Genomic DNA, 25,260 nt, shown 5'->3' on the forward strand with positions numbered 1-25,260 from the left:
TTTACTTTGCACCAACAACAGCAAAACCAAAAGTCCTCGTTGACTTAGTGAGGGGAAGGCATAATACAGACTGTAAACAAATACATCACACACAGGCCACATGTGTTGTGTATTGACAGTAGAGGCATAGTGTGAAAACAGCTGTTACAGTCATCAGAGGCTCATCTGTCTCACACACATTGACACCTCAGAAAATGGACCTATTATCTCTTTCCTTGGATGTTTTTTACTGTTTCACTCAATCATTTCAACTCCACTGCCTTGTGGAGGAGAACCTTTTAAACGCCTCAAAGTCCGGCTTCCTCTCATTTCAATCACACTCCTAAAAACTAGGAGCAGAGCTAAAGATCCATGAAGCATCATTTACATGTTTATTTTCTGCTTAACAATTCATTTCAGTGTAATTTCTTTTTCAAATGGAGCGTTTTATTTAATCTACAAAATGGATCAAAAGCAAATTATAGTAACAACAACAACAATTTAGCTTTCACTTTCAGTAGTGTAATAATGAATACATGTATTCACTACATGAATACATGTATTCACTGCGCCACTCATCAATACTTCATCACTGCTGCCCTCTGCTGTGAGCAGCTGAACTGACATCTTGAACCTCGGCTTTATAATGAGTGTCTACAGGGTTTGAACCGACCACATTTACACACAGGGCATGTATACAGTTTATATATACAGTGATATGTGTACATGTATGTGCATTTCAACTATATATATACTGTATATATATGGCATCATAAAACAGCATCATACATAATCGGGGCTTCTGCAGCAGCATCTTTTATTGGGTCATAATGAAACTTTTTACTAAATCTTCACTCACTTCCGGTGCTGTGCTGGCTCACTTGCACGCGGCAGATGCCTTGCTCAAGGGCAGTGCACACACAAATCTAAAATGCTTTCTGTAGCCTAAAATGGTTTCTGTCAAACCTTCAAGCTGCTCATGTATTCACAACCACATTCAGGTGCGTCTCGGGAGGATTTGAAAGGAATGTTGCACAAGACAGTTTTCTTCATTCAATTCAATTCAATTCACAAAACACTTGATGCGGCCACATAGTGTAATAGTCTATAATAAAAGTTTACATAGAATACATAAATATATAAGATAATATAGATATTATTATTATTACCAAGAGATTTATTATAAGAAAAATACTAGTTTGATTTCCAGCTACGACACAAATATCTTGAGTCACCGATACTCTACATTACATTACATCACATGTCATTTAGCTGAGGCTTTTATTCAAAGCGACTTACAAATGCTTTGAGCAGCGAGTGGCTTCCTGTGCATTTTCCACATTGGCAACATTTTGACCCGGGAATCTTATCCATGACATCACTCAGCTGCTTTACAGATGTGCACTCTTACACCCCACTCGATTGTTTTACAGCCAGCTCTGGGTTTTTAAAAGCTTGAGAAGCTGCTTTGAGTCCAAAGGAGAAGCAGGAAGCTTCTAGTATCTGACCTAAAACCTTCTTCACAACAAAACAGAAGAGCAGGGGTTAAAATATGAACAGGTACACTCTTTAACAATGGAATTGAATGTTTCTAGACGTTTCTATCATCTTCATCGGCCACTGTCTTGCGAAAGAGGAGATGTGTCTTTTTACATTTACATTTATCTCAAGTCATCGTGTCATAAAATCAAGTCATTGTTTTCTCACACTGTGTTTCTGAAAACAGATAAAGAGGCAACAAAAATAGTTCAATGATTAATTCAGAAAAAAGGAAGAACTAAGGAGCAGGCGTTGGTATGAACACGGGTTGAGTAAGGTGGGAACAGGTGACAACAGGCCACCGAGAGAGGGACAAGAGGGACAACATAACACTGGGAAGCTCCTGGAAGCCTTTGATTCCTCCATCCACTCACATTGATGAAGAGATTTATGGAAACCACGTTAAAAGTTGGAGTTGGGTGGAGAAATGAAATGCTAATTGTCTCAGAGTGAGGGGGTACAATCGTGGGGTATTAGCGTGTGCTAATAATGCTCATCAAAGCTCTAAATGAGAATGTAAGTAGTCCTGCGGGATTATAGCGCGAGACAACAGGCTGCAGAGGAGGAAGTCAAAGACGAAGAGATTCTCAAACACCCCCGGGCGCTTTAAGGGAGAGACGACGGATGGGGAAGCTTCACGTTATTCGGACGCCTCGTCCCGCGACAGTCAGACTCCAATAATTGACTCCAATGTATCCCCCCTCCACGTTGTACCCACAGAGCGCTTCTTCAACTGCTTTTGACGCGCAGGTGGAGACACAGAGGCGTCCAAAACGTCTTTATGAAATTGACGGCGCTCTCGGCTTCACCTTCCGAGGGGCGGTTGGGTCGGGTGTCACGGTGTGAGGAGCCAATTAGAGAATCAACAAACAGCAACCTCGGCTTTCATAGAAGTCTATGGGGAAATGACCAGCAGGGGGCAGCACCTCTGGTGCCATACGTCTACACACAAAAATGAATGTGGAGGGAAAAACCCAAGGTTTGTTTTTCCTTGCAGAAACAAAAAGAGACAAAGAAACCAAAAACAAAGTCAAAGGAAAAGAAAACAGGAATAAACCCGGCTTCTCTAATTGGAATCAAATAGAAAAGTTTTAGTGTCCTGTTTTGCTGAGACAGACTCATCACAGAGAGTCATGGACGCAATTGCTGCCGGAAGGGAAAATAATGTGTGTGTGTGTGGAGGGGGGGACTTTTAATAGGCATAACATTTCAAATCAAATCTGATGTGTGATTAGAGATTAACGGAGCTGTTGGCTATAATGTATAAAGGGCGGCTTGTTTCTTCCTAAGCTTCACCAGGAGATTGTGTAATTGTTCTAAAATGGGATTTTAAATCTATTTTAAAGTCTCTTCAGCTCAGAACATCTTCTTTTTCAACCCAATGGTTTGGTGACTATTACTACTAATTAATGTTAATTCAGCGCACCCTCACATCTGTCCTTACATCCTCACATCTGTCCTTACATCCTCCTACTGTGCTTACACACTCACATCTGTCCTTACACACTCACATCTGTCCTTACATCCTCACATCTGTCCTTACACACTCACATCTGTCCTTACACCCTCACATCTGTCCTTACATCCTCACATCTGTCCTTACACGCTCATATCTGTCCTTACATGCTCACATCTGTCAGCATCCAAACTTCCAAACTGCATCCAGTGAACAGGTAGCAGCCTTTCTCACACACACATCCAGCTCTCTATAGCCTTCCTCTCTCCCTCCCTCACTCCCACCCTGCCTCCTCCTCTTCTACCTCCAGCACTGCGCACCCCCCTCCCCGCCCCCACACCGCACCCCGCTGTGTTCATCCCGCACCAAACCAGTGGACGCACATCTGGTCCAGCTACAAGGCGGGAATCGAGCGCTGTGGGGTTTTTTTTCTTCTTCTCCGCTCCGCGCGCAGACCCGCATTGCAACAGCGGAGGATGCTGAGGAGCGGCTGTTGAATGCCAGAGAGGAGCATCCCTCCCTCTACCACTTGTTTATTTTCATCAGACGGAGGGGCCCGTTTCTTCTCCACGGGATCATAGAGAGGGTGCGTGTGCGTGTGTTTTATTCCATGTTTTGAGGATTATCAATGCGTGTTGGAAGTTAACCAACGGGATCCGCAGCCCGGCGGCTGAAGCAGCGCGACCCGCAGCGGACCCTCTGGAGGGGAAACTGTTGCCTCCAATCCAACTTTGTCTCTTCAACTTGCGGGATTCTCACCTGCCGTAAACACCCCCCCCCCCCCCCCTCCCATCCTCCCCCCGCCTCCCCGTCCTGCGCCCTCAGCGCCCCGGGGGGTGAGAGATGGAGAGCTGCAGGTGACTGACCGCTCACCGCCGCGTCAGGTCGCCTGCTGGACCGACTGGGGCGTTCAGGGGCCCCGGGCACGATGGTGGGTAGGCTGCGCACTGCGCGTCCGCATGCCCGACGACTGTGTGCGTGCGTGCGTGTGTGTGTGTGTGTGTGTGCTTGCGCGCGTGTGCCCCTTTCATCCAGCATCATCCAGCCTTCATGCCGCCTATCAGTCAACTCCCCCCCCCCCCCCCCCCCCCGCACCCGCTCGCGCACGACGCTTCTGCTGGTCACAAGATAGATGTAGATATCTACACATCAGCTGCGGGCTCTCCAAACACAGCTCACGCACGCGCGCACACACACGCACTGTATTCAAATTGGGCGAGAGATCATGTGCCTGACTCTTTCAGGGAAATGGAACTCCACTTTAATCCGTAAAGCTTGCATCTTCAGTCAAGCCTCCACACACACACACACACACACACACACACACACACACACACACACACACACACACACACACACACACACACACTGCACGATGCTCTAGGGGCCAGAGGCAGTGAGTTGCCTTGATTTAATAAATTAGAATCAAAGGCCCTGCAGTGGAGATCTCTATAGCACAGGTCCCGGTGCTTTGGAACCTGTGGGGGGGGGGGGGGAGGAGGGGCGGTGGCGGGGGGGTCAGAAAACCCTCCCTCTGTGATGGCGGTTGTTCTCTTCTCAGTTTGCTCCATCGGTGGACCTCTTTGGAACTCTGGGTTTTCTCTTCTGAATTTGTGACGCTGTTGTGGCTGAACCTCATGTGGAGTCACATTCTGTCCGATTCGTATCAGCGATTTTGTTATTCAATATCAGAGAGCAAACTGTGACGTCAACAGCAAATTTTCCTATTGATGACCCCGCCCCCCCCCCCCCCCCCCGTCCCTGTATGTTGTGGGGGTTCTGTTTGCAGGAGTGATTACAGGTTCATCTCTTGATGAACTCAGAGACAGATGATTAAACAGCTCCCTCCATGATCACATACTGGCAAAGGAAGAAAATAAGCTTGTTCATTTTGTCTTGAAGACAAGAATTTCTTTCTTGAGTAAATGTAAAAACGTTGATTGACAGAAAAGTCAGTCGACGTGTCAGATGAAGGTTTAAACTCATGAGTTCGGGGCCCTCTGAGAGCTGACTGGTGGTGATGATCTCTACTATGAGTTTTACACTTTGAGTATTGTCATTGCATCGTTGGTTAGGTGCAGAGTTGAAATCACACTGCAAACTCTTACAGAGTCAATTGTTCAAGATGTCAAGAGCAGATTCATTTGCAACACTTAGCAGAGTTAAATGAACTCTTTGATAGGATTGAGATGTAAATGTACAGTGTCACACTTCTTGGTATCAGGCTTGTACGAACTGTGGCGCATGGATTGGTGACGGTGTGCCGACAACCACAAGGTTGTTGGTTCAAAACCCTGCTGCTCCATGTCAAAGTGTCTCTGAGCTATGCATCCAACCCTGAACTGCTCCCTGGGCTAAAATGTACACACCATGTGTTAAAAATGCAATGTAAGATACTTTAGCTAAATGACGTTGTATTCCACACCGAGCCGATTTATTTTTGACACTTATTCGGAGTTAATTTGTTAACACTTCGTTGAGTGTTGATTTAACACTGACAAGATTGGGACAGTATAAACACCAGCTTGGAGTTAAAATTGAATCTCACAGAGTAAATTTGTATGGTGGCTGAGAAGTGTCAAACCAAAGGAAAGTCACAACGCAACAGCCAAAAGTTGCACGTTGCTCGAATGCTGCTGAAACAGCTCGACCCGTAAGATGCGGATTCTACAGCCGCTGGAATCAAACAGCAACAAATGCAATCTACTGTTTCAGCACAGAATCAATACCAATGGAAATGAATGATATATCAACAAAGAGCTCTTGTGGTGTAGGGGGAGGGGGGCGGGGGGCGGGGGGGGCAGCAGGAGTCCAACGGGACTTGAGACCGGTGCCGCTGTGGCTTCGATGCTTAAAGCTAAGAGAAGACGATTCATCACAAACTGCCACAGGATTATTGAATGGATAAAATGTCTATGTCCGTGAAAATGAGTTCTGATACTCTTTCAATTAGATATCTGAAAAAGGTCTCAAAAAATTCGACGGTCGACGTCTAAGTGAGAAACAATTAACTGAGGCCCAGTCGGAGTCAGCAAAGAGCCGGCGGGCTTTGAATCGCTCGATGTGTCCACGAGATTAATAGACCTTCCATCGCCCAATGAACAGCGGCGAGAGTCCATTCAGGCCAATAAGTGACCATTCTGATGTCACCACTCTTTTCTAGAGTCATGGTGCTGTACTGTTCATATATACTCTGATAGCTAGCTGGATTCACTTGAATCTTCTAACTGTCACTCGGCTTGTGTAGAAATAAATCATGAAAGATCCAAAGTACCTGTTGGTCTCGCAGAAACCAGGACCATAGGAAGACATTAGAGTCCAGGGACAGCAGTCTGCTCGGTGTCGGAGATCCAGACACGATGGTGGAGCCAAGATATGACATCATGACACGTAAAATGTGATAAATATCAAAATCACTACACTAGTTTTATTCCTCCTTGCAATGGCAAAAATAATGTTGACATTTGCTGTGAACTATTGCATCTGATTTGGCTTCCATCGGCCTTTGGGCAGTTTTGACTTAGATATCTGACATGATGGATTCCTTTGTCTTAGACGAACGCTTCCTCGAAAAGTCCAGCACTCCTGCTGAGATTGGCCAAATGTACGACGTTAACAGAACTTGGACGGAGAGATCGGCAGTGGAACCAAGAAAAGTAAAAGTGGGAAAAGGTGACGTCAAAAAAGTTGAAGAAAAAAAGTGTCAGAAGAAGAAGAGGTAAAACCCTGCATTGTGCCACATAAGCAGTTTTAGTCCTGGCAAAGAGTTGCACATAGTTTGCTGTCCATTGTACAGGTGTACACCGTGTACTCATAGTGTGTGTGGGCGGGTGGGTGGGTGAGGGGGGGGGGGGGGCTCAGGCGTGGGATGGTCAGATGAAGAGGGGGGGACTAGGATGAGTCTTCGAGCGGAGTGATGTTCAGCGGTGTTCAGGTGTCTCGTGGTCCTGATGCTGATTCCCACACAGATGGAGGGATTTTTTTTTTAATGGTGTTATAAAACAAAAGCGGCGTGCAGCGTCTGGTCTGATTCAAAAGCCCTGGAGGAGTCTCAGTTTGCCTCGGGGGGGGGGGGGGGGGTCTCTGATGAGTCAGATGTTCAGAGGAATTCCCTAATGAACAGGGCAGTGCTAATATGCTATCGTTAGCTTGTGCGTGTGTCTGTTGCAGGGTGCATCGTTTCATAATTATAGCGAAGCAGAAACACTTCTTAGGTCTTTGATTCATATGAAATTAGAAGGATACTGAGCTCCGGTTCTTGTGTGACATCACTTCCTGCATCCTGTACAAATATTTTATATTCAGTGAACAAAAGTCAAATTGCCTCAGCTCCTGAAATGTGAATATTTGACTGTGAAATAGAATAATGGAGCCGATTTGAGTCAAATGTCTTTTATTTGACGAGAAAGTAGGCGAGCTGACATTTCGACAGGCCAGAACCGAGTGTGCTTCCCATCACCTCAGGCATCTTCACACCTGTGGATTTCCATCCCCGGCTCCCTGAAAAACCCATTTGTGAAAAGAAAAAAAAAAAGAGACAAGAGAGCCAGCCGGTGCTCATCGATCTTCTCTTTCTCTGCTTCAAGGAAAAAAAATGGGAGAAGAAGCGATTCCTCCGACAGCCCCGAGACGCGGAAGGAAAGAAATGAACAGGGAGAAGCAACAAGAAACGAGACTTGATAAAAAAAGACAGAAATTGGCTTGAGCTGCCACATTCTGTTTCATTTCTTGGACTTCTGATCTGCTCCCCGTGAGGGGCGTCCATCGCCCATGTGACGCGTTACGCAACAGGTCCCTTGTTTTTGTGCACTTCATCAATTCGGTAAAACGACGTCCTCGTTAACGTCAATGCAGAGAAATGAAGCTGTTGTGTCAGGAATGAGACGCACACCCTCGGACATTACACAAGGTGGTCCTCAACACACACACACACACACACACACACGTTCTGCTAGATCAGAGGATCTATATTTCTTGTAATTGAATCATCTCCAGGTTTTTAATCCCAGTAGAGACAAGTCAGCAAGTACACTCAAGGTCACTGATGGATGCATTCACACACACACAGTGAGACACACAGTGAGACAAACACAGTGAGACACACAGTGAGACAAACAGTGGAATCACACAGTGAGACACACACAGTGAGACACTCAGTGGAATCACACAGTGAGACACACACAGTGGACACACACAGTAAGACACACACAGTGAGACACACAGTGGACACACACAGTGAGACACTCAGTGGACACACACAGTGAGACACACAGTGAGACACACACAGTAAGACACACACAGTGAGACACTCAGTGGACACACACAGTGAGACACACAGTGGACACACACAGTGAGACACACAGTGGACACACACAGTAAGACACACACACTGAGACACACACAGTGGACACACACAGTAAGACACACACAGTGAGACACACAGTGGACACACACAGTGAGACACTCAGTGGACACACACAGTGAGACACACAGTGAGACACACAGTGGACACACACAGTAAGACACACACAGTGAGACACTCAGTGGACACACACAGTGAGACACACAGTGGACACACACAGTAAGACACACACACTGAGACACACACAGTGGACACACACAGTAAGACACACACAGTGAGACACACAGTGGACACACACAGTGAGACACTCAGTGGACACACACAGTGAGACACACAGTGAGACACATAGTGGACACACACAGTAAGACACACACAGTGAGACACTCAGTGGACACACACACACAGTGGACACACACAGTAAGACACACACAGTGAGACACACAGTGGACACACACAGTGAGACACACAGTGGACACACACAGTGAGACACACAGTGGACACACACAGTAAGACACACACAGTGAGACACTCAGTGGACACACACAGTGAGACACACAGTGGACACACACAGTGAGACACACAGTGGACACACACAGTGAGACACACAGTGGACACACACAGTGAGACACCTTCTTCTGCAACAGGGAGCAGGAGGGAGTCTCGTGTGTTTGTGTGTTGAACTGATGCAGGACGTAAAATACCTGGATGCAAGTTTGTGTCAAACGAAACATTGAATCAGTTTTACCGATTAATTATTAAAAAAGACTAAAATAATGGAATGGAAATAGAAATGTAAATAACAGGCAGACATGGATGTCACTACATTGCATCTAGAAGCATGTTTAGGTCTTCAGGACCACTGCTTCATGTCAGGAGGTACTTCCTTTACAGTCAAGTAGACTTTAGGGCGGGTCTTACTGTGATTGACAGGTTGCCACCAGAGACGGTGTCTCTCGGTCCTCTCACCGGGTGCAAAAACACCAAGATGTCAACGGTGGAATTGTCGAACTCGAGGCTTCAAAGCGGCGGTCTACAAACCAAAGGGGAGCCGTTACCATGTCAACACACACTTCCTATTTACAGTCTTCTTCTTCTTCTTCTTATGCACACAAACTAAAATGTCAAGAAGGAGCTCTTTGTGAAGTGATTTCCTCCATCATCCGAGTTTTTAAAAAGTCGGGGGGGCGTTTGAGGAGAAGGGAACTTCTCACGACTCGAGGACGTCACCGATGGAGCTTCTCAACTTCACGTCCCGTCGTCTGACGGAACGTGGTACTGACCCGAAGATACGGCACGGCACTGTATGGACAGAACAGAGGGACGGATGGGTGGAGCCTTCTCTCGGCGCGTGATGGTCCCTTGGTGGTGAGCTGCAGGCTACATAAGAAGTGGAGGGAGTCCCGGGGGTTCATGGGCTCATCTTCTGAGACCTGGAGTTCGCCGAATGAGATCTCAGTAACATAAAGGGGTCGCGTTTAGACGTGAGGATCAAAGCTGGAAACACCACGTTTTCCTCCTTTTTCATCTCGTCTGCAATTTGGTTTTCAAGTTTCTCGGAAAGACGGATGTCCTCATTCATGAAACCTCCAGACGCTGCTTGTTACACACTCACCTATTGAATCTGTCTGTTCTAACACCACCAAGGAGGTCACAGAATGAACCAAGATGACCTCCTTGCTTTGGGTCAGTATATGCGTCCTTCCTAAAGGGACGCTGGTCCTCCTGGGTTCTGTTCTAATGACCTGACGAAGGTATTGAATACTATTCCTCTGTAACTCATCCATTGATTTATTCCTAATAGCATCCATTGAACTGGTGGCTCAGAAGGAGTTTCTTACTCTTTCTTACTCGCCTTGTGTGCGATTGTCTGATATCGGCGTCCTGAAGCGGTGGAGACAAGTTGCACATGTCCAAAGTCCAGCGAGGACAGAGGCTCAGATCCTGGCTGCTGCTTGGGAAAGTCTTTTAGTTGAAGTTTCGGGAATATTTCATGTAATTAATCGCATATTTCTTTGCTATGGAGCAACTTTTCACTAAATTGCCAGACTTGGGAGCTGTGAAAAGTCGCCATTTTACTTCCTCTGGTGAAGTATTTTTTTGGGCCATGACTCGACATTGTGTTACGCAAGAGCTGCATTATTCACCGGAGCCAAAAATGTACCAGTGACACGTGAATGTTTTTCATGTCTGTGCTTCGTCTTCTGGCAGCACAGTACACGATCTGCTGGACAGCAGCAGTGAAGACCTCAAAAAAAGAGAGAAGACATCCAAGAATAGAGAGCAGAAGTGTATGAGTGTGTCATGGTCTGAACATGCTTCCCTGATGAAGCATATTTATTTATGTCGCCCATTTTGTACCAAAAGTGGATCACACAAGCAGATAAAAGCACAATAAGCTCGTTTTCCACCTCAACTAACCCTCTTGCGATGGACCTCAAGGGTCGATCCTGGGCCCGATTACGTTCTCAACACAGGTGCTTCCTGCTGCTCCAGCTGTTAGAAGACAACGGTTTGTTTCATTGTTGCAGAGACTAAATAAACAGAATTCGGTCCAGGATCATGCTGCAATAATTTGCTTCATCTATATATGTATTAAACACGGAAATGCACAAATCTATTCAACGCACAGGGACACACGGGCAGCTACGAGGAAGATATGTGAGCTGGTGGAGGTCTGAATCCACCCTCCACGATGAGGCTGTCGATGTGTATCATCCCGGGGATTTGATCTTTACTGAATTAACCTCTGTGAGTTTTCCCTGGAAGGACACATTTCTCATCACACAGCACTCTCTAATGAGGCGTTTATATTCTCAATATGATATAGATATATATACTGTATATATTTTTCTTTTCTTTTATCCACAGATTTAGTCACAGAAGAAAAAGTACAATTTGTACAGGTGTAAATGATTTAAATGAATGATGGTGAATTCAAATAAGCTGCTTCAGTGTCGTGTGGCACATTTGTTTTTCCATTTGATAAATACGTCTGTTTCTTTTGTCTAAACACAGACTTGGAAAATGTAAAAAGGTCAGTGTTGACTTTTTGTTGAACGACTGTCCACTGGGTGAAAGTCCTGTGTTTAAAGGTTTATTTTGTGAAGCATATCCATGAAAACCTGTGTGCAAAAGTCTCAAGTCAATCGGTGAAAGGGGGCAAAAAAGAGCGACCTGCATGCGACCCGTTTGGACTCGTTTGCCTTCACTCTCGACCTGCTGTGCTGAAGCATCCTGCTGTTCATCCGCACACTGCAAAGCAGTAGGAAAAGTCCCAACAACACGACAGCAATCACGTTGCCATTGATTCATGTTGAACCAATCTGGGGGTCTCAGAGCCTTCTTTAGTCCAATCAATGCAACCAATTAGAGGACTGCGAAACAATCACCTGATGGTCTGAGAAGCTTTTATCACCTGGGATCCTGAGAGAGGACCGAAGGTGTAGTGAGAGATAACAGGCAAATATGAACGGAACCTTCTGTGTAGGAAGATGTGTGACGATGTACGTGAGGATGTGGTTGGAGTTAAAAGAAAAGCCTTTGAATTCAGCCACAAGGGAGCGAAGCCTGAAGGGATAACCTTTGACCTTTTAAGGGGTTGGTGAACTTAAACAGTTGGGAGGAAATCCAGTGAAACCTTTACTTTCACATTTAGAAAAGAAATCCATTGTCTCGTAGGTGTGAGTGTGTCTTAAAAGCAACAGAAGCAATGCCACCTGTTTTCTTATTTCATTCTTACCCCACACAAGAGGGTGGATTTGTGTTTTATTGTTCGCTGTTTCAACATTTATATTAAAATACAAGCTGCGGGAGATAACATTGTGCGATTTCAGGCCGTGCTGCTGTTCAAATATTTGGAATAACGGTTGACGTTTCGATAAAGTCCCAGCGATATTTGTGTCATGACTGAAGAACGGCAGCCGGAGTGAAACTCGGATTGGACTGTTTTGTTTTGAGGAATATTTGAGGGGACACAACGTCAGGTAAGACGACAGCAGGAGACCTCCGTAGACCACCGAGAGAAGCTCAGGTCAAGGGGTCATGCAAAGAAAAGAGCAAATTTACTTTAAGCCCAGAGATCATAGAAATGAAAATATTTGAGGAAATATTTTCATCTCTTTTTGTATAAAGCTGACAGAACGTCTGATATGAGTTTAAAGAGAACTACAATCTCGTACCTCTGAGCTAAACTCGTCGTCTTTCTGCCTCGTCTTTCTGCCTCTGTGAGATCCTGCGATCATCGTCATGACGGCGTCGTGATGGTGTGCCGTCTCCAGGAAGCTCGCGATGAGCTGAGCTTCAACAGGCCGAGTGTTGAAGTGGCTCTTTTGCCGCTGCCATTACCGTCCGTATAAAAACGGTTAAATTACGTTTTTTGTCCCTCTCCCTCTTAAGATCAATTGGTGGGACCCGTCAGTGGGTGAAAACGTCTCAAAACCCGTTTCTCTGGTAAATGCTGGATGAGAAGAAGCTGAAGCGGCCTCAGAAGCGCAGATTAAAGGTGTGATGGAAAGAGATCAGTTACATGTCAAACATACTTCATCTGTGTCGAAGGTCAATCTACGACCCCCTGGTTGATATCTTCATCTGGTTCAGTGTGAAACATTTTCCACTTGACAAGCTTTTCACGGTCTCCTTCAGCCGGAGACGTCTCCTCGGTTGCGTTCGGCCCGAAGGCGAAGCTGCTGAGGACGGGACTTCAGCCCTTCTCCTGGTTTACGAGCGCCGGTCACATGGTGATAAGAACCCCGTCAGCTCCAGAAAGAGCTCATTGTTGGCTTTTATTGACGTGTTTACTAAATCGTAATTTACTTCATAAAATTCATCCACAGTTTAGAAGAATTCTTTGAAGTAATTCTCTGTGTGAGGTACGTCACCTCCTGCTCCTGTGCTCCACGCTCCACTGGTCCTCCACTGGTTCCCAGCGGGGGGGTTAAAACCAGATTATTTTTTTTTAAACACGCTCTACCAAAAATGTCTATTTATGGTCACGGTAGTATATATAAATACAGTATATAGATATGTATATAGAGTAAAATATATTTAAAGGTTAATTTTCATCTGTTGTCCAAGATGTTTGAAGGCGGCATAAAATTACAAAATGTCCAATAAAATAATGAAAATGTATCAAAAGACAGTAAACGTGTAAACTGAAAATGTGCTAGCAGAGCTCTAGTGTCATTTATGGCTTTTTTTCACATATTCTCACCTCAACTGGCTGCTAGGGACTAATAATCCACAAGTGTGTGGCTGTTGGATATAGAGAGGATGAACCTTGAGTTCACCGGGTAGCAGAAGGACCCGCTGGAGGACGTCTGCTTCTTCTAGAGGATTAGAGAAGGTGAAAGGCCCGACCCATCCGTCCTGTCAACACGGACCTCGAGAAAAAGAACAACGGGGCTCCCCGAGCCGGCCGGTCACAGCCGATTGGCTCCGGTGGCACAAGCCGGACTCACACACACACACACGCACACACTCACTCACACACACACTCATCTCCATTCAAACACCGTTTGGGGGGAAAGTGACAGAGTTGAGCAACGAGCTCCTTCGCGGACTCATTCTTCTGAATCAGATGATAGTTTATTGACTCCGGAAGGTTCCATTTAGTATAATGGAGTCTTTCTCCGAATAACAATTCAATTCACACACAGACCTGACGACACGTATTAGACACGCAAAGGCGTGACCGGGACCTTTCTTGACTTTGCACACAGAGGAACAGCTTATTGAAGAGAGATTATCCGTCTGGTTTGTGCCTTTCAGGTGTGTGTTTGCTCCTCGTCGGCTCCATCCGTCACACTCAGAGGCCTCCAGCCAACGGGCCGCCACGAGGTCGGACAAAGGCCATCAGCGTTGTTAGGGCGGCGGCTGATGGATCGCTTTAGCTTTAATACGGATGTTTTCATGCATTCGATTGGAAAGACGAGCGCAGCAATGCGAGGTTTGTCTCAAGTCGTCCTGATGTTGACTTTTGTCCTTCCTGTAAAACAAAGAACACTAATTTATGTTAATGTGTAACTGTATTCTACTACTTACATCATTTTTTAGAGGCTATACAATATTACTAGTATCACAATACTAAGTATAACGATACTTTGTATTACGGGGCGTTGCCTTTCTTGAGGCATTACATAAAGATGTTGTTTTATTAAAAGTTGTTTTAATAAGTTGTTTTTTAAGTTTTTGGAATGAAACCTACTTGTTTGTGACCTTGTTTTACTGAAGTGTGGCGTATCGTCCGTAGCGCATGAAGACACGTCTGCTCGTACTGACTCTCATTTTTAATGCGTCTGCAGACGGTCAACAGTGGAGACAAGTATTTGCTCATTTTCATTTTGTCATGTCACCAGTTGGTGGAATCACAGACCGCATCTATCAGGGAGCGCCGCAGGACGCGTTCGGAGGCGCCGGAGGAAGTGGCTGAAGAGGAGGTTTAATTGTTGATCGGATCAACTGGTGTAGAAATGGATGTGTTCTCCTGCACCCGCAGTCATTTTCCATTGAGAGGCCCGGAGTGCCGTCATGAGTTTGGAGAACGCGAGTCCTTCATTAACCCTGAAGAGAGCCGCCTACGCAAGGAATGAGGTTGCAACACAAAAGCTGGCACATTCAAACGAGAGTCGCACAAAGCGAGGCCGCTCGAATGATTAACCTTCTGCTGAAGTAAAAAACAAACAAAAAACATCTTCAAGGGCTCAAGTGGGTGTTTTTGTAAATTCCCATATGTGGTGATTCAAATCCCTGCAAGAGAACATCAAACACTTCAGTTCCTTGGTACCACGTAGGTGAACTCTGGTCAAATCAAGCTAGTCCAGTGTATCACATAAATAAAATGATTGTAGATGCTCAGAAACTCTCAGGTCAGGTGTTAAGTTGCATGAATGCGTGTTAGCGGCTTGTGGTGCTTTGAGCTACGTGACGGCAGGCTGAGGGCATGCTCACAACTATGGCAATGCTAACAAGCTAATGCACAATGTTAGCTTAGCATGTCAGCATGCCAACAGGTGTTGATTAGCAATAAACACAAGATACAGCTAAGGTTGTATTAGACTGAACCTTCTTCTTCATGTTTGGAGGTGTATAAAACACCAAAATGCTATTGGACCTGATGTGGTGATGACTGAGTGAGATGTGAATGTGTGAATGCATGGTTATTGAGATATTTCACTTGACACTAAACAATGGTCCATTTGGTAGATTTAAAGTTACAGTGAGGAACTCTGATCTGGTCCTGATCAAGTCTCAGTTTTAGTCCTGATCCCCTATAGACCTCCACCAGTAAACAAGACCATCAGAGAGAAGATGTTTTATTTCTATAGAGTTCTTCTTAATGGCATCATCGACGCTACCGGTGGGCTTATGATGAATTCAGATGACATCATGCAGGTCCACCAGAACCTCCTTCAGCTCAGACTCCAGCAGAGACCAGTACACCATGGACAGACCCAAATTCCTCCACCAGAGACCAGTCCACTGTGGACAGACCCAGCTCCTCCAGCTGGGCAGACTGTGAGACACCACCACTTTAGTCCATAGGGGGCGACACAATCATATCAAATATAATCCAGATTCCTCTAAAGCTTTAATAGTTCTCTGAATAAGTGAAGACTTTGTTCTCAGGGCGTCGGTGCCTTTATGAAGCCTCCGTGGAAGTCTGTGCAAATGTCACATTTCAGTCTGTCTGAACCTCCTCTGCACCACTCAGCCGTTACACACGGTCCACATGATGCTCCACAGAGAGAACACGCACAACTTCTGCTGCTTTCAGGGGAGAATGTAGCTCTGAGATATTAGAGATCATCGTTTTATACGAGCACCAAACAAAATGTGTAGAAAATGTGTAAAATGTGGGTAAAACCAATGCAGGGACATGAGCTGCATTGAGTTTGTTTTAGGGGCCCTGGAGATGTTTCATTTTAAGGCAATTCAGATGATTTCAGTGATGTCAAGAGAGTAGTTTGCAAATAAATTTAAAAAGTAAACACTGCAGCGAGATAGGAGAAACAAAAAATACTTAGATTAACCCTGAAACAACTTGCTGTCGTGACAAGAATGTCCAAAGTAGTTAATGATCATCCACAGTGTGGAGGGCCGATCCCACCTGGACTCAGGTAACTCACATCACGTGCACGTGATGTGAGTTACCTGAGACCATGGTCTTATTTGCGCTTGTCCTTATGTTCATCTTGTTTATATGTAAACAACCCCAAAAAAGCCCTCAGAGGCGAAGTTCCTGGTAGTTTGATTGACACCTTGTTTCCAGGTGGGCGGGGTCGATTCCGCCTTCGGAACCAGCTAAGTCCCGCCTCGCGGTGCGCGTCTCTGCCTTTAAAGCGAGGAACAGCCGGCGCGCCTCACCTCAGTCCCGCACGCAATCCGAAGCCAAGCGCCATGCATTAACCACGCAACCTCACGCAACCTCACGCAAACACACACACACACACACACACACACACACACACACACACACACACACACACACACGCACGCGCGCGCAGAGGCGAGAGACCGCTGCCGGGCTTCCTCTCACTTCCAAGCCGAACGCGCGTCATCGAGGCGCCGGGCGGAGACGGGCAGCCATGGCCGGGGACGGGTCCGACCAGCGGGCGCTGCAGTATGAACAAACTCTGGTAAGTTGGACTGAACTTTGGCCGCCGGTCACGCCGCGTGGAGCAAGACTCCATTGATGAATCGTTCCATTTAACGCGGTCGAAAGTTGCACTTTAAGCTGAAATAACACGCGTGTCGCGCCGAATGAAGCCGCGTCGGTCTTGCAGTCTGTGGGTTGTTTGTCCCCAACCTTGAGGGGGGCGGGGGGGTAAGTTGGCAGCAGTTAAACAAAGTTCAGCCCCCCCCCCCCTCTTCCGTGGACTCTCACGTGAAAGGGACCGAGGTCCGCGGTGTGCGGCTCGGCTCGCGTGTCTTTAGTCCCTAGTTGCCCCACTTTGGTGTAGTTATGTGGGGACATGTCTCCTAAAGTGTCCATCCCCGCCCCCCTGGTGCGTTACTGTAGAGAAAGGTGGTCTTTTTACTCTCACATCTGGATGTTGACAAACAAAAGATCTACAGTACATTTGATATTAATCTGATTAATGCATTCATTTTGCTGGTGTCTGATCAATTCGGCAGGAAAATATTTTAATAAACTTGATTATGTTTGAGGAAAACAAAAAATCCGTAAAACATATACCATTTATCTATTTATATGTCAATATTTGGGAAGATGAAGGGATGCTTGTTGCTCAACGTACAGAGTCACGTGACAACATGTTCAAAAAGCTGAGTCAGTTCTTTCAACAGATTTCTGAATGGGATTTTTCTGGTTTAATTCTGTATTCAGAAGCTGTATTTTACATTCTGTATATTTACATTCTGTATATTTACATTCTGTATATTTCAGAATCTGTGAAGCGGCGCGTTGCCCCTCTGGTGCGTGCGTGCGTGTGTGCGCAGCTCCGTGCGCGTGCGCCGCATTGATGGCCCTTTAACAATGGATCAATTCATTGTTGTTCTGCAGCTGAGGGTAAAGCTGCTGCTGTACGTGCGTGCGTGCGTGCACGTGATAGTTAAGCGGGCGCTTTGCAATTTTTATTTCTCTTTAAGCTTTATGACTTTTAGGGGCATTCTGGAGGGGGGGGGGGGCATAAGAAGACCCACATACATAGTCATGCACAGCTTCTAGAAGATGAAGCAGAGGAGTGAATGGTTTCATGCAGCAGGGGGCTCCCAAACATTTTCATGTCCGAGGCCCCTAACCGATGTGGGACAGATTTGTCCCTGCGATGTCCCAAAGACTCCTGCTTCTTACACAGCATCTAAACCGGTAGAGTGAATTTCAAATGAGTGAATTTGGACCTTTGGCCCCCTCCCAGAGGGAGGTTTGTGTAGCTTTAAGTGTGCGGTTGATCTCCTTGTGTCACAGAGAGGTTTTACGGTCCATTCAGAGGCTTTAAATCCAGAGGACTGTAACACTTCTTTGGGCCTCCGTTTCCTCCTTGGGAAAAAAGAAGAAACCCTCTCTCTGTCTCTCTGTCTCTGTGTGTGTGTGTGTGTGTGTGTGTGTGTGTGTGTTGTTAATCTGGTGTGTTTGTGCGAGAGATTACACAACGTGCGACCCGCTGGCTGCGCGCTGGACGCGGCGTCGCCCCGCGGCTCTCTGGGAACAAACGTGCAGCAGCGATAACAATGAAGGCCTCGCGTTGCCGTGCGCTGTTACGTGCACATCGCTGCGGGAGCCTTCGAGTGGACTCGGAATAAAAATAGCAGCAGTGTGAGAACCCCCCCCCCCCACACCCCCCTCACACACACACCTTTCAACGAGTGCCCCCCCCCCCCCCCCACACAGCCATCCATCTCCTGGGCCCGTGGGTTGTAGTAACATGGTGTCTTTGTGCGATGTTGGCAGTCATGGTGGTTGTGTGGGTTTTGTTGTGGGCAGTGGATGCTCAAAGAGGCCAGTGTGGCCTGAGGGGGGGTGATGGGGGGGGAGGAGAAGGAGGGAGGAGAAACCCGGCGGAAGATGTCGTCTGTTCACGAGGCTGCGACACTTTGGGAAATACTCCCAAAGGACGACATGGAGGTCCAGGTGACACGAGACCTTTGGAGGGTCAGAGAGGCAATGGACGGGGGGGGGGGGGGGGGTGAGGCAGCAGTTCCTACGGCTCGAGTTCTCCACCATTATCCCCAAAAACGTCTCCAACTTCTCATGAGGCTTTGCACAGTTTGGGTATTTTTTTTAAGCCACTTACAGAAGCTCAGATCCGAACAGCCATGACTTGTTGTTGTCGTCGTCGGCCTTGAGGCTTTTGGAAGGTACCAGTTACAGGGGGGGGGGTCACAGCAGATCATTCAGCTATGAATCATAACTCACAGCCGTATTGAAGGTGTGTGTGTGTGTGTGTGTGTGTGTGTGCGTTTGTCTCCGTTCGTAGTGGAAATTTCCCCCTTTTTTTTCTCTAATTGACCTCCCAAGTGTTTCATTTATTTATTACTCCTGCGGGGGTCAAGTGCTCCTTGACCCCTGCTTTCTCCGTGCAGAAAGGAGCGCTTGCATAACGTTTGTCCACAGAGGAGTCGTGAATAGGTCGGCCTTTTCTTTTCTTTTCCTCCCTTTCTGCAGATAAGCATCAAAGAGCTCCTCTGTCTCGCCGCCTCTAAAGATCAACCTTTGCTTCTCCTTCTTTTGCCCAAATGACGAATCCACCCCCCCCCCCCCCGATGGCACCTCAAATGACCCCTGGTCACAGGAAGAGACCTTTCATCAACCCTTCCCTCTTTCCTTCACTCGCTCCTTTCCAAGCAGTCCGGGCCGTGACGGACACTTTGCTCCCGTTGGTGCTGCCCGAGGTCGGCGGAGCCTTCAGGGGGCGGAGCCTTCAGGGGGCGGAGCCCGGCCCGCAAAGTCACAGTTGACACATCAGCGGATGTTCAGTTGACTCGTGTGTCGGCCGCGAGGCTCTTTGATGAAGGATCTTGTTGATGCATAAACTGTGGGGCACGAAGGCGAGTCGACGGGGGGGGGGAGGGGCAAGGCAAGACGAGCTGTAACGTTTAGGGTCTTTTTTATGTGTGAATAAAGCTCAGTTATCACTAACTGGGCGATAAAGTGGGCGGGGCCAAGGGCCGTGATAACATTAATCACGTCATATTTAATCAGCTTCTTATTAGCTGCACCATTGTCTGTGCAAAGAGGCTGAAGAAATAAATACATTATAATAAATTACATTGTTTTTATTGAAATTTTAGTTGTCAATTTTAGTCTTCCATGTCAATGATTACATGTTGATTTATTTTATTTGATAAGGGACCCCAAGACAGAGAGGTCACAAGGTCACTGGTGTGTGTGTGTTAGTTAGGAGTGTTGCCACCCCCCCCCCCCCCTGAAGAAGTAAGCAATTTATATATAAAAAATCAAAATGTTTAGAATGACTACTTGCACAGCAGTTCCACATATGACACGTGTGGTGGCTGAGAGCACCAGAGCCCCCCCCCGACCCCCCACTCTCCCCATTATTAAAGCAATAAGGTACGAGAGGCTCTACTTTATCGTCCAATAATGGAAGAGTTTGAGGTTTTATAACACGGTTACCAGCTAAATTATAAATGGTAAGTAAATAGTTGCCTTTCAGCACCAAATGTTTGGTATCACATTGCGTCAGTGTAGAGGATAAACCGTCCCCGTACGTGCATGTAAACAGCATGGAGTCCCGCTCATGGCGTCCACCTTAATGTCCGGTTTGTGAAAGCTCGCATCGCCTCAAAATGATGATTTGGGGGGTTTCTGGGGGGGTTTCTGACGATCTGAACCGAGCTAAAAGCTAAAATGTCAACTAACGGTCAGCAAAATCTACCGCGTGAACAACTACGGTACATGATCAGTGAATGATGCACCCCGTGACTCACTCTCGACCAATCAGAACGCTGGATTTCATCTACCCGTGTTTTAAATATATATATATATATATATATAGCTAAAGTCCCTATATATATATTGTGTGTGTGTGTGTGTGTGTGACAGCTCACACATGGCTGATCTCTGCAGTGCACCAGAACCTTTCATGGGGGGGGGGGGGGGGGGGGGTGAATAGTTGCTGAAGCTTGAGTCGACTTATTAGCGAGAGATTGATGCGTCTGTGTGAGGCCCTGATGGCACACACACACACACACACACACACACACACACTGCTGTAGGGGGTCGAGCGGGGAGGGGAGGGGGGGGGGGGGGGGGGCGCATCGACCCAGCTTTAATACGAACAGCAGCGGCTCGCTCGAGCGCTTTAAAGGGCCCGGTCTGCCTGGTACTGTACGTCACACACACCATGTGAAGTAGACACACACACACACACACACACACACACACACACACACACTGATAAATGGAGCTTTTCAGGCCCTGTGTGTCTCACCTGAGACCGAGAACAAAGACGGATTACAAGCCATTTGAGACGCGTCCTACATCGCCGCTTCGTCACAGGACGCACGCACACACACACACACGCACGCACACACACACACACAGCTGAAATGCGTATTACCTGCTTCATTTTTAAAAGATGTCGCGTTAAGACTTTTGAGCCGTGAAACTGCATAGAGGCAAAAGTGAGTTTTTCCTTTGTTTTAATGTGTGAAAGCAGCAGGTTTCAAATCAGTAGAAGAAGAAGTCGTACCTCGTTCACTTCCTGTGTTCCTTGAGGCTCGATTGGAAGTTTGATTTGCATAATTTAGTTTATCACTTATTCGTGTGTGTGTGTAATATTTGTACACATTTGCTGTTGAAGCGACAGCAGTAAAAAGCAGTTGGTTGGACGTCCCTCATGATGTTTCCAGATGTTTGTAGGAACATCAGGAGTAGATCCAGGTCACATGGGACACGTCTCTGCCCTCTTGATTTGGGAATCACAAAATCAACAGGATTCAGGATCAACAAACTGAATGATGACTGAGTGGGGGGGGGGGGGTCAAGGACATGTATAGGCCCTTATCTTGCGTAACCGCGGCGATAGCACCACGCTTCCGTCTTGCGTGACGAGCTCTGTGCTGTAAACAAGATTCTGTTCTGTCTCAGACACAGGGTGGGGGGGGGCGCTGTTTATCACTGGTCTAGCAGGGGGGGGGTTCTTGATTTGGATCTTAACCTTCAGCAGGCAATAAGAGCAGCGCCTTTAGTGCAACATCCACTTAAGTCAGAAACAGACCTCCTGCTGCAGAGATGATTCACGCTTTTCCTCAAACAAAATCTTCTACTAAGTCACTTTTGTTTCGTTTTTTTGTCGGTTTTTCATGTCACCGTCGTTCCTCAAACGCAACGTTTACGTAAACAAAAGCCTACTTTCAGCTTTAAGACGTGATTGTGAAATATGGAAAAGATGATTTCTAAAATAAAGTAAAGTATTTCAGCATCTTTAATGAAGTTTGGAAAACAAAAGCTCCTTAAGATGTGGACGTAGGAAATGAGAGGACTTAGTTCTCCACAATCCTTCCCTAAACCCCCCCCCCAAGGGACTTTAGCTCGGACCTCTGGGAGGTCGAGGGCCGTTTTGGGGGTCCAGCCCCCCCCCCCCCCGAATCATTCCCACAAGGCCGGATGGCAGATTAATAAATGGAGAGTGGATGATGCGCTAAAGACGCTGCTCTTATTGCCTCGGTGTACGAGCGACACACACACACACACACACACACACACACACACACACACACACACACACCTAACGGATCGGCTGGTTTAATCATTCCACCCCCCCCCCCCCATCTCATTTCCACACAGTTGGCTAAATGCTGCCTTTGTCCCGCTGTAGATTGAACTAATCAGATCTCACGTGTTCATCCAGCTCTTTGTGTAGGAGCTTCTGTTATTTGACTTTATGGAAAGTCTCATCTTCTTCTCCTCATCGTCGTCCTCCTGCTTCTTCTCATTCATCTTCTCATTCATCTTCTCATTCATCTTCTCATTCTTCCTCTCAGTTTAGTTCTCCCCCCGTCCACTTGATTCCTTCCTCCTCTTCCCTTAATGATGATGTTACTGTGCTTTCTTTCTTCCTTGAGATCTCCTTCCTGAGCTCCTCCCGCTCTTTCCTCCCCTTCCTTCCTTACGTGTGTGTGTGTTGTGTGTGTGTGTGTGTGTGTGTGTGCACCTCTCACCTGGCTCTGTATCAGACTCCTTCTCATGAGCTCTTTTTGTTTTTTCTTCTTCTTTGTCTCTTTGGCACACTGAGGCGGTCTGTTGATGTTATGACTCATATTTCTCTGCATAATGTGTTCTCATGCTCTCTCTCCACCTCCCCCCCCCCCCCCTCCGACCACTTGTTCTGTCTTTGTCCCTCCGTCTCTGTGTCTGTTTGTCTTCCAGTCGTCGTCTCAGGCCGGTTATTGTCACAGCTGTGTTTCCCCAGTTAGACGTCGTCAGAGATCAGTCTGCTGGACAGTGTGTCCCCGGTGTGCGTCTCTGCTTGTGTGTGTGTGTGTGTGTGTGTGTGTGTGTGTCTCCCCCGGTGCGGGGCGGTGCCATGGCGGTGCCTTCCCACGTCCCGGCGGAGCAAGTGTGGGAGACAAAAAGGGAAGGAGGGAGAGAGACGGACACACTGGGCGTCATTGTACTTTCTCAGGAACAGGCCTCCAAAGGCCGGTGGCTCGGGGGGGGGGTCTCGGTAGGATCGGCTCTCCGTGCCCTCTGAGACCGACCGTCTCTGCATCGTCAACCTGCTCCGAGCGATGGCAGGGACACATTTTAGTGCCGCTAGACGTGGAGGCCTCATTCGGGTTGAGAATGAGGTAGATGAGCTCAGAGAAACCACATGGCTGTCAAACCGCTTCAAGGAGAGGGAAGGGTTTAGAAGATCTCTGCCAGCTGACCTGGATGTGCCCCCACACACACACACACACACACACACACACACACACACACACACTCCACAGGTGGATATCCAAGCGTTGCTGGTGTCTTTGGTCTTTCTTTCAAAACGTGGCACTAATACCAATGTGCAGCTGCCAGCCTGCCGTCGGAGCTGATTACTGGAGCGAGAGAACCAGAGAGAGCGAGAGGGGGGGGGGAGGGAGGGAGGAGGGAGGGAGGGGGGAGAGATTCATACTATCACTGCAGCGCAGCATCAGTGCTCTTCGGTCGGCATGCAGCTGATACCGAGAGGAGGACCTTTGCAGTGTGCAGTGTGTGTTTTTTCTCACACACACACACACACACACACACACACACACACACACACACACACACACAGGTGTGATCATTCATCACTCTTTTTTTGCTTTTGTTCTCGATTCCACACAGTTCACATCTAAATTCAGCTCGCATCGTGGGAGGAATTCTGTACATAGTGCCCCCCCCCCCCCCCCTCCCCCCTCCCCCCACTTAGCCATTAACTCGTTCGCCTCGTATTTTTCGGGTGTCCGTCCTTCCTTCCTTTCTCCTGAGTGTTTGTCCGGTGCGAGAGAGGCCCGAAGGGTTGGCATGGCAGCCTGGCATAAACACACAAGACTCCTTATTGCCCCCCGCCCCCCCCCCCCCGCCAGCCGGGCCCCGCGGCCCGATTGGTAAACCTCGTATTTACTGTACATCGCTCCACAGTTTTGCTCCTTTCAGCCCTCTTTTTAGGAGGAGGAGGAGAACTTCTAATTTGAAAATCCAGCCTTCAAAATAAGACAAAGGTGGTGGATGCACACGAGTTCCTCTTGGAGCCCCCACACTGATTCTTACCAGCACACAGTGTACTAACACACACAGACACACACAGTGAACAGCAGTCTACCTGTCCTACCTGTTACTAAGGAACACACACACACACACACACACACACTTTCCTTGGTTTGTGGCAGCATTAGAGTGTGTAATGACCGTTTTTCTCTCCGTGTAACCCCCCCCCCCCCATCCCCTAGAAACTGTTGTCAATATTTATCAATCAAAAGTGCAATATTATGGATTAAATTCTTTTGGTTGTAAGGTAAAAGTGATCAAGATCACATCAATAGATTGTGTAATAATCATTTTATTGTATAATTATCTATTTTCCCTTTTCACTATTGCTAATTAAAATGACATGTGACAAGAAGAAAATCAGTCTTTATGAATGATCTTTATGAATGATCAAAGTTGTAAAAGTCCATTTATTGCTTGCAAGCAGGAGGTCAAATACACAAATGCGTATAACGGTGCTCTGTGGAGACGTCGTCTCTGAGCTTTTATACACACACACACGCACACACACACACACACACACACACACACACACACACACACACACGCGTGAATGCAGGTATGAAACGTTGCAAACCAAGCTGAGATAAGAAGGTTAAGATGTTGCCCTCCTCCCTGCAAAAGGAAACTTTTGAATCACTCGTCTCTTTGCACTTTACTTTGATACAAACAATAATCACCCCACATCTTTTACCATTACACACAACCATTAGCCCCCCC

At 47.0% G+C, this 25,260-nt stretch overlaps 1 protein-coding gene across 11 annotated transcripts in view; it reads left to right on the forward strand.

Annotated features, from left to right (window-relative positions):
- Nucleotides 1–3,813: 3,813 nt before the first annotated feature.
- Nucleotides 3,814–25,260, forward strand: part of LOC119220007 (chloride channel protein 2-like) — a 65,492-nt gene continuing 44,045 nt past the window's right edge. For 7 of the 11 annotated variants that reach the window (XM_062561017.1, XM_062561022.1, XM_037476041.2 and 4 more), the window contains exon 1: nucleotides 15,410–16,969. In XM_062561017.1, coding sequence (XP_062417001.1) covers nucleotides 16,919–16,969 — 51 coding nt within the window. In that variant the 5' untranslated portion in view covers nucleotides 15,410–16,918. Of the gene's footprint in view, nucleotides 3,906–15,408; nucleotides 16,970–25,260 lie in introns of those variants that run through there. The other 4 variants (XM_037475775.2, XM_062561021.1, XM_062561018.1 and 1 more) reach the window with 3 other exon arrangements.

This window comes from Pungitius pungitius, chromosome 3, assembly GCF_949316345.1.
Source record: "Pungitius pungitius chromosome 3, fPunPun2.1, whole genome shotgun sequence".
Classification (NCBI taxonomy): domain Eukaryota; kingdom Metazoa; phylum Chordata; class Actinopteri; order Perciformes; family Gasterosteidae; genus Pungitius; species Pungitius pungitius.